Source organism: Ranitomeya variabilis, chromosome 1 (assembly GCF_051348905.1).
Source record: "Ranitomeya variabilis isolate aRanVar5 chromosome 1, aRanVar5.hap1, whole genome shotgun sequence".
Classification (NCBI taxonomy): domain Eukaryota; kingdom Metazoa; phylum Chordata; class Amphibia; order Anura; family Dendrobatidae; genus Ranitomeya; species Ranitomeya variabilis.
Genome location: NC_135232.1, coordinates 1,007,371,120 through 1,007,388,463, shown reverse-complemented (window position 1 = coordinate 1,007,388,463; position 17,344 = coordinate 1,007,371,120). Strand labels below are relative to the sequence as shown.

The following is a 17,344-nucleotide window of genomic DNA, read 5'->3' as shown; positions in this document are numbered from 1 at the left end:
GGGCAAGGTGAGAAAATAGCATGCACAGGATATTTAAGAATTTTTCAATACATTTTCAGCTATGGTTCCATTTAAGGCTCAGGACTCACTTTTTTTCTCATTACTCCCTCCGCAGGACAGATGGCCAGTTGTCAACATCCATGAATAATAAAAATCACAGCAGACTTCTATGTGAGCGGGATGCAAACTATGACCTGATACGTGATACCATGGCATAAAAGTGTCACATAAAGGAGGGTTATTAAAGTGGCAGGAATGGTGTTACTTCATACAAAAATACTTTATTTTACATATTATAAAAGAAAAAGGGCTTATAAATTGTTCCAAGAACAGGAAGCCCACGAGGCTACGAACTGTTAGAGAACTTCAGAAGTCTGGAGGTCTCCTCCAACCTAAAAGGGAATGAAGAGAGGAGCTTGGTTATGACACAAGTAGAACAGTGGTGAATATATCGCATGGTGTCGCTGGTTAATAAGGGCTGCATCGCCCTGCTGTAGCGGACGGATCCTTATACGCGTGTAATACAACGCCTCTAATGGTGCTACATGGCTGGACGGTGAGGCACTACAGGCAATGTGGCACTGCCTGTCCTTACTGTGAGAAGTCTCATCCTGGACACACTTTGCTAGGTTGGCACAGCCAAGAAGATCCAACCCCTGAAGATCTGTGTGATACTTACATTTTATTTAATCTGTCCATTCTTTGCTTTGTGCTCTCCTGTGGACATATATAGGTGTTACATTTAACTTCCAACATGCATGACACAAACCGGAAAATGTTGCAGTTCTTGAAGGCATAGATTTAGCAGAACTTAACCCCTTAATGACCGCCAATAAGTCTTTTAACTGACCTGAGATATAAGAGAATAGCCTCCCCATACAGGTGACAATCCTGCAGCTGTCTGCTGTACACTATAGCTGACAACTTGCTGTATCAGCCATGATCAGTGTTTGCACCGTCCAAATCTGCTTACCCCTTAGATGCTGCTGTCAATAATGACTACATCACTATAAATGGTTAACAGAGTGTGGGGGCTTCCTCTTTATCCAAACTTTTGCCCTCAGATCATGATTGTGTTGTGTGGTCCTGATGTTTGCCATGGCAATTCATGACCAAATAGCAACCTTACAGTCTGACTGCTGTAGTAATCTGTTCAGAAGTTAGCGGCATTTAGGTGGTAAAAATACACATTTTCATTTCTGTCACGCCACTTTGCATTAATTCCTGTAAAGCACCTGAAGGGTTAATAAACTACCTGACTGCAGTTTTCAATATGTCTACGGGTGCTGTTTTTAAAATGGTATCACGTTTGGGGGTTTCCCAATATATGAGACCCCTAAAGTCACTTCAAACATGGATAAGTCCCTAAAAAAATAAATGTTGTAAATTTATTTGAAAAAAATTTAAAATTGCTGCTACATTTTTAAACCTTCTAAAATGCTAACAAAATAAAATAACATTTTACAAATGGTCCTGATGTAAAGCCGACATGTGGGAAATGTTATTTATTAATGGTTTGCTGTGGTATGACCATCTGGATTAAAGGGATAATCACTCAAATTTAGAAAATTGCAAATTTTTTAACATTTTTCTCAAATATTTGATATTTTTTTTATAAATAAACACAAAACATATCGACCTAAGTTTATCATTATCAAAGTATAATGTGTCACGGAAAAAGAATCCCAAAATCACTGGGATTTGTTGAAGCGTTGCAGAGTTATTACCACATAAAGTGACACTGGTCAGATTTAAAAAATGTGGCTCCGTCTCTAAGGGGTTAAAGACGGCGAAGGAGGGGGCAAAAGTACAGCACATTTTATCAAGAGGATATCTACAAAATCTAACCTGGAAAATCCCTTTAATTTGTATTAGACATGTATGCTCATCTCTGAGAATTATTACACAGGTTACAGACAGTGCTGCCCAGTGCACTCTGCAGCCGATCAGCAGCCGCATCAGTGGGTCCAGCCTGGTTTTATCACGATAAGCTCCCCGTGGGAAGATTTACCATTTGAATGGAGAACCCTTTAAACTCTGCTACAGAGGTACCATTGTCTATGTAATCACCAATATCGTTGTAACTTAACCCCTTACAGCAAATAGACATCCATTTTAGAGGGTCAAAGAAGTATATATATATATTTGGATTTTATTGAAATCAAATCATTGAAGAGTGGAACAGCCATTTCTTTGCATAGCTAACTGGGACCGGTTCTCCTGCATTACTGCCTACTTCCATCAGGACCCCCGCATCTATGTGGTTAGATTGTGGAATAGGGACCCGGTCATTCCAGACTTTATTGCAGGAACCAGGTTTGTTTATGGGAAACCTGTAATGTCCCTATGTGGGGTTAATGTGCAAGTTAGCAGCATTCTAAAGTTGCCCGATCACCGCAATAAAGTCCCAGCTGCCAGGAGGAAACTAACTGTATTTCTCTTTACAGCCTCTGGCTTTCAGTCATACAGGCGTGCCTTTACCCACCGGTCAGTATACAGTAAGCGGCAGCTATACGAAAGCCCCATCGATGTAACCGACAGCCATCTAGGCAGTGATACGTTGCAGAAATGGCTGCCAGTCGATGTACCAAGGCGTGAATACAGCTGCTGCTTTCTGAAGCCGCGTCGGCACGCCTGTATGACTAAAAGCTGGAGGCTGCCGGGAGGAACAAGGCCAATTCCCCCCAGTAGCCGGGCTTTCAGTGCAGGAAACGTGAAGCTTTATAACGCTAATAACCTGCAGATTAACCCTATAGCTGCAGTTTCATAGCGTTTGGGGATATGACAGGGGCCCTTTCACGGCAGCCCCCGTCTAATTCAGACTTTTGCCATGGGGCCCCTAGATTTCCATATATACCCCTGAAAAGCAGAGATCTATCAGTTTTTGTTAATTTTTTGACAATTCAGAGTTGTAAGAACATAAGAAGAGGCTTTAGGACTTCTATACCAGCTTTATAAGGTTTCTAGAGAAAGCACTTCACTTCGGTCAACTCTTACACCAAGGCTAAGCTGTGGCCTTACACATCATCTGGCATCGCTAACATTTACCCCAGAACGGCCTTGGCCATCACCATTTGGCAGCTGTGCCTACCTGTGTGTCTTCAGCCACGTCAATAGCAGTGGGAGAGGAGTCTGCAGATAGCAGAGAACTGTATCCAGACGACTGATGATAGTTCTCAGGGATATCGGCCTTTATGGTCAATCCTGCAAAGAAACATCCATTTTTCTATAACCTTTGTCTATTTGCCATCAAACCTACTGATTTAGTGCTGGTGATGAGCACAGTGTTTATACAAGATCCTACAAGCCCAGGTCCAGCCAGAGATTTCCCTGCTAAATTATAGACACAAAGGAAAACCAAATGACCCAGAGAACATGAAATCCAAACCTCTAACCTGAAGAATGTGCTGCTGATCAGCGGGCGAGATAAGATAACCAGCGGGGTAAGAACGGGTAAGCATTACTACACTGTTTGTTCTAACGCAGACAGGTTATTTGTTAAAAAAAATAAAACACCACAAAAACCCATCTAGCACAGGTATGAAAAAATTACACAACATTAACGATACATGTGAGACAGACTACTCCTGACAACCAGTAGATGGCAGTAGCGCTACACAATTGCCAAAACCACTGCTTCAGACATCACAGAAATAAGATTTTAAAAACACAGCAAAAGAGATATATATATATATATATATATATATATATATATATAGGTATGTGTGTGTGTGTGTATATGTATGTGTATATATATATATATATATATATATATATATATATATATATATATATATATATATATATATATATATATATATATATATATATATATATATATATTATATATCTTTCCTATAAAGAAAGACTTTAGGATTCTGCCTCCGAAGGGGAAAAGTTAGAATATGGCCACGAGCCTGGGGAATTAGAGTAAGTGGGATCTAGGGAATTATATATTGTAAAAGTATTACAAGAAAGACAACGGATAGAAGAGGATAATAAAAAAAAAAATGAAGCAAAAAATGCTACCTATGAACATGGCCTTGGGCTATATTATTAGGGAGCAATGTAATAATCATGTATAGTGTGAAAACAGGTGTACAATGTGAAAAATCCTTTTGGCCCTTACTATTAACGGTCACCGTGCGGCCCATCAGAGCGCTCCTCACGACTTCCGATAATATAAGAATGACTGCAGGGCTAGAGATGTAGTATAAAAGGGCCGGTAATAACCTTCAGCTTCAGTGAAGCACAGAAAAATGGCAGCTACGGTCCATCCGTGTGGTGGGTCCAATAGGTTTGTAAATCATCAGATATTTAATATAATAAATTAATAAAATTACTGATCACACAGGAAGAGACCCTGAAAATAAGGTGGATGTTCATTTCAAGGAACATTGTGAAAAAAGCCAAGCAGCAGTGGGCTTGGAAATGTGAGACATGGCAATGGAGGAGAGAACCCAGCACTGACTACAGACCCGTTGGGCCGGACTTCTTTAGGACTGTGAGGATCTCCTGACACCACACTCACCAGGAGGGACGTCATCGGCCATTCTGCTGGGTGTGCGCTCCTCGCTTATCGATGTCAAGTCTCTCTGGAAAGATTGCAGAAATGAGAACGTCAGCAAGAAGAAGCGCTGGAAACCTACAGATGTCCCATCTGGCCATGGATTCACCTAGCAGGGCTCCGCTCCCACAATGAGTTCTGTGAGCTCACAGATATTCTCCAGCATTTCGGCATCTAGTAGCTAAGTTAGGTTACTTGCATTTTTATTGCGTTTTGTTTCTCTTTTGGCTTTTTTTTTTTTTTTTTTTAAACAGAAAGCTGCTTCGTTTCGGATACTTCCTGGTATTTGGCTGTGACAAAACTATTGATACCATTATGTGCCCAGTACAATGTGTTTTTAGAGCTTTTCCGCTGTGGAAAAGTACTAAAAACACAAGTGGATTTTCTGAATCTAATGCAAGTCTATGGGGAAAGAGAAATTTCAGACTTCAAAACACGCGCCGCAGCTCAATTTACAATGAATAATAAAAAATAAAATAAAACACAGGCGTGCGATTACTATAAATCCCACCCACTTGGATAAAACTGTAAGACACTGTTTATTGTGCAGCGAAAATACACAGCATCGAAATTAACGTCATTTAAGCCCCATGTGAAGAGTTTTTTATTTAAAGGCTTTTTTTTTTGGGGGGGGGGGGGCGAAGTAGCCTATTTTTCTGCTGGTGTACTTTAAGCCGTATTTTCCAACTGGACAACTGGAGAGCGAAGTTTGATGAATTTGACACAAATTCAAAAGATCCTTTTTTAGTAAGAGGTCGTACAACTATTGGTGAGCTTAGAAAAACTAAACACACACCCAAAACTGGCAGCTTTTGACTACAACAGGTCGCTGGAGTGCAAATTGGCCTGGATCACATGGCTATCCAAAGCACAAAACAGAAGAAAAGGTCTGTAAGATGAACCCTGTCCCTAGTCCCAGTAAAGGTACCGTCACATTTAGCGACGCTGCAGCGATATAGACAACGATGCCGATCACTGCAGCGTTGCTGTGTGGTCGCTGGAGAGCTGTCACACAGACAGCTCTCCAGCGACCAACGATGCCAAAGTCCCCGGGTAACCAGGGTAAACATCGGGTTACTAAGCGCAGGGCCGCGCTTAGTAACCCGATATTTACCCTGGTTACCAGTGTAAATGTAAAAAAAACCAAACACTACATACTTACATTCCGGTGTCTGTCGGGTCCCCCGGCGTTCTGCTTCCCTGCACTGTAAGCGCCGGCCGTAAAGCAGAGCGGTGACGTCACCGCTGTGCCCTGCTTTACGGCCAGCTGGCGCTTACACAGTGCAGGGAAGCAGAATGTCGGGGGACCCGACAGACACCGGAATGTAAGTATGTAGTGTTTGGTTTTTTTTACATTTACAATGGTAACCAGGGTAAATATCGGGTTACTAAGCGTGGCCCTGCGCTTAGTAACCCGATGTTTACCCTGGTTACCAGTGAAGACATCGCTGAATCGGCGTCACACACGCCGACTCAGCGAATGTCAGCGGGTGATCCAGCGACGAAATAATGTGCTGGCCTTCTAGCTCCGACCAACGATGTCACAGCAGGATCCTGATCGCTGCTGCGTGTCAAACACAACGATATCGCTATCCAGGACGCTGCAACATCACGGATCGCTAGCGATATCGTTGTTAAGTTGTTCAGTGTGAAGGTACCTAAGTGTGTGGATGTGGTGACCCCTTATAGGCCCTTTTGTGAGCTGCTAAGAACGGCCCCCACATGACAAACCAGGTGCTTCCATGTAGTCAATAAGCCAGTTACCCCATAGCAAACAGTCCCGGCAAGAACATCCATGGCTCCAGGAGCCGCACTTGGAATGATCAGGTGAATGTCATGGCCACCATCTTTAGACAGCCAGTCCCCTCAGTCCATATTACTTTTATTGCTGTAGATTATTATGCTATAAAACTTTTCATATTTCCCTTTAATCTCTTTTGGGTTTCCATCTCTGCCGGATTAAACATAGAATTCATCCCATAGAACCTTATTCATTGCGTCAGAGAAGCAACTGATAGGACTCCCTTCTTTCAGGTTTATTATCTTTAGACAAGGAGCCTTCCTAGGACAATCCCTTTACCTTAAAAAAGGTTGTTTAAAGGGATATTCACATCGCCAAGATCCTAGCCCAATATGTAGTAGGTGTAATAATAATATTAGCAAATATGTCCAATTAGAAATCTGGTGTAGTTTTTCTGATTCACTATGTGCAGGGCATTGGAGGACCTTAGATAGTCTGACAAGCCGAGCATGGACTATAGTCTGCTGCGGTCCCTGGATGGCTCCTCCCCGCTCTCCATGACGGACAGGTCGCTCACTTGTGTGTATCAGCTGCAGAATCTTTCCCTCCTACTAGATGATGACACAGGGCACTGCTCCGGGGTGACACAATACAATACCTACTTCTGCACTTCACCTGAGGATTCCCAGGAGAAAAATAAATGAACTAAGCAAAACCTGTCCCCACCCGACCATTATACCCATACAGTGTAATGATCCTAATACTGGATGTATCTGAATAGGCAGCGATGTGAGGGAGCGCCGCTTCCATCTGGCCGACATCATTAGTGACAAACCTTTTTTGACTGCAACAAGCGGTCTGTTTCCAGGAGCAGGACCCGGCTCAGAAGGTTCCTCCAGTCCCCCTCATCAATGATTATCTTGCCTTTCATACTGGTCTCCAGCGCCTGCAGTCTGTCCTCCATCCAGTCAAGCCGTGAAAGCTTCTCCTGACATTCAGCCAGCCGGGCCTTCAGTAAATCTATCTGTGCGTCCTTTGTCCCCTGCAATGAACCCAGCGCTTTACATTTCCCAGAGAAAATCCACATTAGCATCTGTGCTGGCGGCTTCCCATACTTCTACTGCCAGAAGCCCCTTACTGTCATCGGCATTTATGGCCGACCCGTTACAGGCTCTGCCAGGCTACTACTGGATCAGATTATATTCCTGCTGCTCCTCTGAGGAACACCTTTTTTAGTTTATGGTTTCACATATTTGTGCCAATTCTGATGGTTTTTACCAAGGGGGCGTGGCTCACAATTATTTAGGGAGGTAGGCCATTTTCCATTATTAACCCATTAGCTATGTTCCTTTAGTAAAAGGCATAAGAATTCGCACTAAATTACATAGGCACAAATCTCTGGAACCTTGTGACAGATTTAAAATCATACACAAAAAAGAAAATTAAAAAAAGAAAAACATGATTACGTCTTACGTCATTTTCACATGGATCCTCCGCTTCATAATCTGATGTAGAATCATCGTCTTCTTGAGCCACAAAATCTTCCCTAGACCCCGGCACTGGAGACCGAAGAAGGTCGGCACCGGTGTGACGCTCCACAAGGAGTTTTTTCTGCTGTAGATATGGATACATCAGTAACAGTGGCGTCTCCCTACCTACGTCTCTCATAAAATAGGATGAAGTTGGCAAGGGAGCCATTTACACAGGAAATATTCCTTTTTTCTCCTGGAGACATTTTTCATATTATTACCATGAGACATTGCTCAACATCTATTATGGGAGTGATGGCATCTCCATACACCCAAGACTGGTTCCACCAAAGTCAGCAGATCCAAGTATGGCTTTATATAGTGAGAAGATAATACCACTTGTCCTTTCCGGAGACTTCTACACTCCAGAAAGAAGTAAACCCAGATAGGACTGCACGTAGGAGGCAAAGCTTAGTGCAATGGATCCCGTGCTGCGATATCGCAGTCTCTGTACAAGTGACAGACATTCCAGGTGTTGAGAGGTGGACGACTTGAAAAGATCAACGTGAAAAAAATATACACGAAAAAAAAAACAATAAAAAGCATTTGGAGGTTGATAAATGACGTGCAGACTATGCAGTGCATTCATGTACTCAGCCGGGGCCATACATGGGGAGCTTTTCCCAATGTGTAAAGGGAACCTGTCACCAGTTTTGTCACATAGCAGCTACAAATATCACCTTACTCAGCAGGGTTGCGGCATTCCCTAAATCCTTATAGAACCCCCTGTAAAGCCTTTTTGATTTCCCCAGCACTGTATGCTAATCGGGTCCGTCTGGTTTGATGGGTGAGGCTTCAGTCCGCTCCACCCCTCCCCCGGCTGCTGCCGTGAGAAATCTCGCGCCTGAGTAGACAAATCGCATCTTGCAGACTTTGGCTTTGCCCGCAGTTGGGAAAGCATATTCTGTGGGTGCGAGACATCTCACGGTGATGTGGATCACGCAGGAGGCTTCATCCATGTCAAGGACGGGGAGCAGCAATTGGACGGGTGGAGACAACCGAAGCCAAAACCATGGGACCGGACAGACCCGACTAGCATGCAGTACTCGAGAAATCAAGAAGGTTTTGTAGCTATGTGACAAAACTGGTGACAGGTCCCTTCAATGTTGCTACAGGTCCCTTCAGTCAGAAGAGAAGTGTGTGATGATTTGGCCTCCACACCTGTTGGCTCATACAGCATTACAGGGAAGGGCAGCAGACTAGGCTTTACTATAAAAACACTAATAATACTCTGCTCCATACACTTATTTATTGTCTGTCTTTGGTGACTGTATGAGGAGCATGGGAATATACTTAACAAGTGGAGACGTGTCGGTGATAACTACTTACATGATTCTCCTTCTCTGGGTTGATGGATGACTGGACACGAGTTTCTTCAGGATAAAACACTTCACATTTATCCTTCATACAAGCCATTCTCTTAACTGGCTGCAATTTCACCTAAAAATAAATAAGTGCAAACACAAAGATAAGATGTAGCTCAAGGGGATGTCCACTACTGGCCAGGCCTAGCATAACCACCGCAGCGTTCTGTATGAAGGAGAAAGGGGAAGACTTGTAGGCCAAAGGCGTAGGTCAGAACACGTCACTGTGGGCTCCATGGACACATTGCTACATTGTACAGCATGGAGCTGAAGAATCAGGTCTGCTCATATACGGTAGGTACAGAGACGTCTTTCGGAACACGTTATTTAAACCTGATAGAAGCACAGGAGGGTTTTAGGGGACTATCCCTCAGTCTACAGGTGATGTCGGTGGGTAGGTATGTGAAACGCAACATTACTCTAAACTAGAAAAGTATTACTGGTAATAGACATGGGTTATGTGAAAATAACATTAATATCAAATATCCACAGGGCGATTTCTGCTCATAACGAGTACTCATCAGTAATAAAACCAGTAGATTGCCTCTTTTAAACAGGCCGAGGCAAACTGCTTGGAGACAATTCACTTAATATGATCGTTTATTCTTCGTACACATCCATGTTTACACAGAGCAACGATTGGGAACATAGGTGTGACCGGTTATTGGCAGCGCACAAGGACCTTCAGAAGAAACATATTGCATTGAACAAACTATCTGATCTGTTAGCATGAATATATATCAGGAGGGGCTGAACAGAATGATATAAAGGGGTGTGTGAGCTCATGAATTGTAACTCATTCATTCATTCAAGAACCTGCTTACTCTGGACTTAGATGTCAAACCATAATAAGTCCGCCTAGTGGACTCCTGTTGGGAGTAAAAGTGAGATAACAGTGCTGTGAATGGAGAGCTGCAAAGATGTTTGTAATCACACTCTGCATATTCTACTGCAATGGAATAAAAACTAAAAAAGGTGTCTGCCATGACACTCAGAACTGCTTTTTACTACATAGCAGGTGGAGATATCAGGGCTGTCACATTAAAGCACACTTTTTTCTGCTGTATAACAATTGTTACTTAAAGGGGTATTCCCATCTCCAAGATCATATATTAATATGTAGTAGGTGTAATATCAATAATATTAACAAATACCTACAATTAACAATGTAGATTCGTTCTTCAGATTCGTTATGTTGCTTCCCCCTTGTGCAGGGTACAGGGATATCTAAACTACTGCAGGAGGTAACATAGCGAATCAGAAGAACTACTAAATTTCTTATTATTATTATTAGCAAATATCTCTAATGATAATAAACAATAATAATTATTATTATACCTACTACATATTGGGACAGGATCTTGGGAGATGGGAATACCCCTTTAAGATTAGTCAAAATCAAGCAGGGGATTAAAAGAAAAGTATGCCAAGATAAAGACAGAAAACAAAAAAATATATAATGTGCAGGTTTTTTCCCCTAGAAATAAGTGGCCATCATATGCTACTTTATGCGCGGTGACTCAGTGGTAGCGCTACTGCTATTCATAGCTGGAGTCTTAGGTTCAAATCTCACCAAGGACAACATCTTTAAGCAGTCTGTCTTTGTGTTTTTTCTCCAGGTACTCCGATTGCGAGCCCCAATGGGGACAGTGAGGATGATGTCCAAAACACTGGAATATGATGAGTGCTATACAAGTAAACTAAATAAAAGCCGCATTTAACACAAGTTGGGTAATAATCATTATTTCTCCAATCCATTCCCTAAAGCTGGAGAAAGACACGGGTATTACATGTATGTTATCTTTGGTTTGTATACACTTTATGTACCCATCCACTATTGCAATATATAGTTTGATTTTTTTTTTAATTAATATTATGCACTAGCACTTTATCAGCACCATCGGTATAAGTATATTTATTTTGTTTGCACTTGCATTTCTTATTAGCACGTTGTATGTATTCTGGTATTTGCTTGTGAACAGGATTATGACCAGTACTCCTCTTGATTTTTTTATTAATATTATGCACTAGCACTTTATCAGCACCATCAGTATAAGTATAGTGATCGGAATCTCACGCTTCCTTATAGGCAGACTATTGCTTGTAAATATTTATTTTGTTTGCACTTGCATTCCTTAATAATATTAACACGTTGTAGGTATTCTGGTATGGGCTTGTGAACAGGATTATGACCAGCGCTCCTCTTGATTTATTTAAGGAATACTTGATTTTCGAAGGTAAAGGTTACTTCATACATCTATGTTATAGAATTAGCAGTGGTGGAAATTAATAAATAGTTTCCCAAGATTTCTAATAAGAAATAGACTGAAAGTGTTATAAAAGGACAGATCTGAAATCAAAAGAATTGGAGCCAGGAACAGCACTGGATAAATATTCTCCTGCCCTATAGATGTAATTTGCGGGCCGGGGAATGACAGAACAGATTAGGTGAAGAATGTATAGGAAAACCAAGAGCCAAGTTTACTAGGAAAACAACATAAAAGGAAAACAAATAAAAACAAATACTTGTACTATTGCCATTATTTCACTATGGAAGTCCCGCTCTGTGCAATACATTCCCATAATAAGGCAGGGTTAATGGGAAAATTGGAAACACATGGACTTCTGAAAACAAAATTACATTTCCTAGGCCACAAGCAATTTCATCAGCATCTAATGGACTCCAGAGGACAGGCCAACGAAACAATGCAAATCCACAATGAAGAGGTTTCCAATGGTTTGTTCAAAGCAGGCAAAAATCAGTGACCATATCGTGAAATATAACGTTTTATTATTATAGTTTGTTTTAAAAACTTAATCTCAGCTTAAAGGGGTTGTCCACTACTTTCAATTAACCCCCCAATGTATCCCCCCGGGGCCCCTAATGAATTGTGCAAATACCTTCCGTTGCCGTTTTCGCCTGTGAGCGGCGCTATTCCGGCGGCTGAGTCCGGGTCACGTGACCCCAAAGCTGCAGCCGCCACTTATTTCCGCCGACGTCACGTCAATTTCCAGACTCTGGAAATTGACGTGACGTAAGCAGCAGGCATGACCCGGCCTCACAGTCAGCAGTCACTCAAGAGTGACTGGGCTGTGGGCGGGGCTGTGCTGGGGCGGGTGGGGCTAGGCAGGGATGATTGTGCGGGCCGGCGCCGGGGGTCTGCGTGCCGGCGCCGGTATGGGCGGGCGGTGCTGGGGTCTGTTGCAGGGGTGGGGGTGGGGGTGGGGGGGTGTCATTGGTGTGTCTCTGTGTGCAGGCATAGTCCGATGGGACTACAAGTCCCATCGGGCTCTGCCTGCTACAGTGACAGTGAGTGACACATTAGCCAATGATGGGACAGTAGTAATCCCATCATCCGGCTAATGTGTTGAATGTAAAAAAAAACAAAAAAACACATACACAGTACATACATACATACATACAACACACACCATGTGACATGCAACATGTGACAACATGCGACATGCAACATACGACATGCAATAAAATGCGACATGTGACAACATGCGACGACATGCAACATGCGACAACATGGAACATGTGACATGCACCATGCGATGACATGCGACAACATGAACCATGCGATGACATGCTACATGCGACGACATGCAGCATGCGGCAACATGCGATGACATGCGACATGTGACAACATGCAACATGTGACATGCACCATGCGACGGCATGCAACATGCGGCATGCACAATCCGATGACATGCGACAACATGCACCATCCGACGACATGCACCATGCAACAACATGCACCATGCGACAACATGCACCATGCGACAACATGCACCATGCACCATGCGACGACATGCACCATGCGACTTGCAACATATGACATGCAACATGTGATGACATGAGACATGCAACATGCGATGACATGCAACATGCGATGACATGCGATGACATGCAACGACATGCGGCGACATGCAGCATGCGATGACATGCGGCATGCGATGACATGCGGCATGCAACATGTGACGACATGCACCATACGACATGCAACGACATGCAACATGTGACATGCCACATACAGTACATACAACATACATACAGTACATATAACATAGAGTGCATACTCACCATCACTTGTCACCTTGATCCCCGAAGCCAGTGTCATCTGTAAAAATATTAAAACAATAAACAAACACTATACTCCCTGATCCGCAGAAATCCAATTAAAAAGAGTGTCCCTCGACAATCTCCCGTGGAGAGCAGGAGCATCAGCTGATGCGACCGCTCTCCAGGAATAGAATGATGGAAGGTATCCTTCCAGAATGTATTCCTCACAATGTATTCCTACGCCCCTGTGAGAAAATAGTCCCTAGTCTCACTTATGGCATTGCTGTGTGAGAAATTTTCCCAGGCAGCAATTGCCATAAAGTGAGACTTTGTCCTAAGGTAACCTCTCAGTGATGCACTGCAGGAGCCATTGTCTCCTGTCAGTGTGTCACTGAGGATCCTATAGAGCAGTGACATCACCCGATACCACTGTTCTATAGGGGAGATCGTCGTGGGACACTCGTTATTAATTGGACTACGGCGGACAGGTAGTATACGGTTTATTATTTTACGTTTTTTTGCAGGCACTGAAGTATGGTAAGTATGGTGAAATGAAGAATATTAAAATACTTTTTTCCTAATGTGTGTGTGTTATTAACCCTTTATTACTATTGGATTAATAATGGATAGGTGTCTTATTGACGCCTCTCCGTTATTAACCCGGCTTAATGTCACCTTACAATAGCAAGGTGACATTAACCCCTTATTACCCCATATCCCACCGCTACACGGGAGTGGGAAGAGAGGGGATAAGTGCCGGAATTGGCGCATCTTACAGATGCGCCATTTCCAGGGCAGCTGCTGCGGACTGGTATTTGTAACCGGGGGGACCAATATCCATGGCCCCTCTCTAGGCTATGAATATCAGCCCGCAGCTGTCTGCGTAGCCTACAGGGGGACCCCACGTCTTTTTTTGGGGGTCCACCTATTTTAATAGCCAGTAAAGGCTACGCAGACAGCTGCGGGCTGATATTCATAGCAAGTTACAAAAAGCAGTAAAGCCGCACCCTATAATTATATAGTCTCTATGGACATCAGGGCGCACGTCCTCACCAGGGGGTCCATCCCAGATAGAACATCCAAATCCAAACTGAAGAAAAGGACAGCGCCACACCAGATAGTGAAAAGCAGCTCACATATTTATTCTGCCTCCTGCGGCAACGTTTCGGTCCGAAGACCTTTGTCAAGGTGATATTCATAGCAGGCTACAAATATTGGCCCCCGGCCGTCGGCTTTCCCCCTCTGGTGCAGAAAATTGCGCGGGAGCCCACGCCGTTTTTTTCCATTAAATTAAACGCTCATTAAGGCCTTTTTCACACTTGCGTCGGTACGGGTCCGTCGCAATGCGTCGGGCCGACGTACCGACGCACGTTGTGAAATTTGAGCACGACGTGGGCAGCGGATGTAGTTTTTCAACGCATCCGCTGCCCATTCTGAAGTCCGTGGAGGAGGGGGCGGAGTTTTGGCCGCGCATGCGCGGTAGAAAATGGCGGACGCGATGGACAAAAAAAAGTTCACTTGAACGTTTTTTCGTGCCAACGGTCCACCAAAACACGACAGATCCGTTGCACGACGGACGCGACGTGTGGCCATTCGTCGCGATCCGTCACTAAAACAAGTCTATGGGTAAAAAATGCATCCTGCGAGCACAGTTGCAGGATCTGTTTTTTTTCCCAAAAAGAGGGATTGCGACGGATTGCTAAAAACGCAAGTGTGAAAGTAGCCTTAGAAACATTGGCCTTTCTATTATATATCTATGGATATATCTATATATAGATATATTTATAGATAGATATATCTATAGATACCTAGATGTATCTATCCATATATCTGGCTGCTTTCACACATCAGGTTTTTGCCGTCAGGCACAATCCAGTGAGTTTTGAAAAAAAAACGGATCCTTCTTTTTCTGCCGGATCCGTTTTTTTCTCATAGAGTTGTATTAGCGACAGATTGCGCCTGATGGCCACACGTTTCATCCGTTTTTTGCCGGATCCGTCAAAAACACGGGTATTACATACCTGGTAATGTGTTTTTTCATGAGACATGACGGCACCATGAGAGAGGGGATCCGCCTATCCTATCAAGGACAGGAAACCTTCAAGATAAAAGGGGCGGCTTCTCTCTCCACATCAGTTGTTTTACAGAGTACGAGAGGAACTCCGCTGGTTAGTGTACACATAAATAATACATCCTATACGGTTCTATTCACCGATACCCCAGGGAGTGTATAATACAAATAATGCTAATAATGCACCCAACTAATGACGTGATCAAAAGGGTGGGAATATAAGGGTGCCGTCATGTCTCATGAAAAAACACATTACCAGGTATGTAATACCCGTGTTTTTCCATCGTACATGACGGCACCACGAGAGAGTTACAGAGATATGTATTCTCTTTTAGGGAGGGATCACTGCTTGTAACACTCTTCTCCCAAATGTGAGATCAGAGGTAGCAGATAGGTCTAGCCTATAATGTTTAAAAAATGTAGACGGAGAGGACCAAGTGGCCGCCTTACAGATTTGGTCGATGGTAGCATTTGCTCTCTCCGCCCACGATGTCGCCATGGCCCTCGTGGAATGGGCTTTCAGACTCTGTGGAACAGCCCTGCCTGCACTACTATACGCTAGAATAATGGCCTCTCTCACCCATCTAGCTATAGTTTGTTTTGAGGTTTTAAGGCCCTACCTTGACCCCTGGAACGAAACAAATAAAGCCCTCTGTTTCCTCCAGGATCTTGTCATCTCTAGATACTGTAGGATACATCTCCTGACATCTAGGCAATGGAGTCTCTCCTCTTTCTTGTTACTAGGATTAGGACAGAAAGAGGGTAGGGTTATGTCCTGAGCCCTATGGAATCTCGATACCACTTTGGGGAGATATGCCGGATCTAATTTTAATACAACCCTATCGTCCATGATTTGTGTGTAAGGGGGGTCAGCTGACAATGCGTGTAAATCCCCCACCCTACGGGCCGATGTAAGTGCCACTAACAAAGCTGTTTTTAATGTTAGTACTTTATCTGAAGTTGTATTTAACGGCTCAAAGGGGCTTTCTGTCTGGGCTGTTAACACTAAATTCAGATCCCATGGTGGAGGAGTAGGGGATAGAACAGAGTCAGCTCTACTACAGGCTCGGACAAACCACCACCCATCTATTGCTTGCCAGGTCACAGTTGAATAGGGCTGCTAAGGCTGAAATGTGTACTTTGAGGGTACTAACAGCTAACCCCAGATCTAAGCCCTTTTGCAGGAACTCCAGTATTGCCACTATCGAGACCTCCCCTTCCCGTATTGGCACTGAGCTGGAGAGGAATTTCTTCCATATTCTCCCATAGATCTTGGTCGTTACTGGTTTTCTGCTGCTGAGCAAGGTGGATATTAACCCAGCTGAGAACCCTTCTTTCTCTAGTAACGACCGCTCAAATGCCAGGCTGTCAAATGAAGCCCGGAGTTCTGCGGGTGGTTGAAGGGACCCTGCGTTAGAAGGTCCTGGTCTTCCGGGGAGAACCCACGGGTCCGTCACTGACATCACTCTCAGCCAGTAAAACCATGGTCTTTTCGGCCAGAAGGCCGCTATCACAATTACCCCGGCCTTGTCCTCCCTGATCTTCCTCAGAACTGCTGGAACTAGACATATCCCTGGTTGATCCTGCCCCAAGTGCTACCGCTGGCTTCAGCGCCTATGCGCGCTTTACTTCCAGGCGTGCACCCGGCCTTTGCTTCCGGTGCGCGCCGAAGATTTTGGCCCCCCTGCCCCTCTACCGCATCAAATCGTTCCGAGTGCTGCTGCCTTGCGCACGCACGTACCTCCATTCCTAGGTACCTGGTGCCGGCTGGAGCCCACGCCACGGATCTCAGCTCAGCGCAGCTCTCAGCATGCAGATGCTCCAGTGTTCCGGACACCGCTCCAAACCACTCTGCAGCTTCAGGTACTCAGGGAGGAGGGGAAGGGGGGAGACCTGCTCTTCACGCTCGACAGGGAGGGCCCCAAAACCTAGGGCCCCAAAACCTCCGAGGAGCTTACCTAGCCCGGGCACCGATGTGCCTTACGGGCTGCATGGCCACCTTTGGT

At 44.1% G+C, this 17,344-nt stretch overlaps 1 protein-coding gene across 2 annotated transcripts in view; it reads right to left on the bottom strand.

Moving 5' to 3' along the window:
* Positions 1-259: 259 nt before the first annotated feature.
* CEP44 (centrosomal protein 44) overlaps positions 260-17,344 on the bottom strand; it is a 38,610-nt gene continuing 21,525 nt past the window's right edge. The window contains exons 5-11 of one of the 2 annotated variants that reach the window (XM_077279514.1): positions 9,167-9,277; positions 7,782-7,922; positions 7,144-7,350; positions 4,532-4,595; positions 3,092-3,204; positions 680-717; positions 260-392 (exon numbers count right to left, since the gene is read on the bottom strand). In XM_077279514.1, the coding sequence (XP_077135629.1) occupies positions 347-392; positions 680-717; positions 3,092-3,204; positions 4,532-4,595; positions 7,144-7,350; positions 7,782-7,922; positions 9,167-9,277 (720 nt within the window). In that variant the 3' untranslated portion in view covers positions 260-346. The remainder of the gene's footprint in view (positions 393-679; positions 718-3,091; positions 3,205-4,531; positions 4,596-7,143; positions 7,351-7,781; positions 7,923-9,166; positions 9,278-17,344) is intronic. The other variant, XM_077279515.1, reaches the window with a different exon arrangement.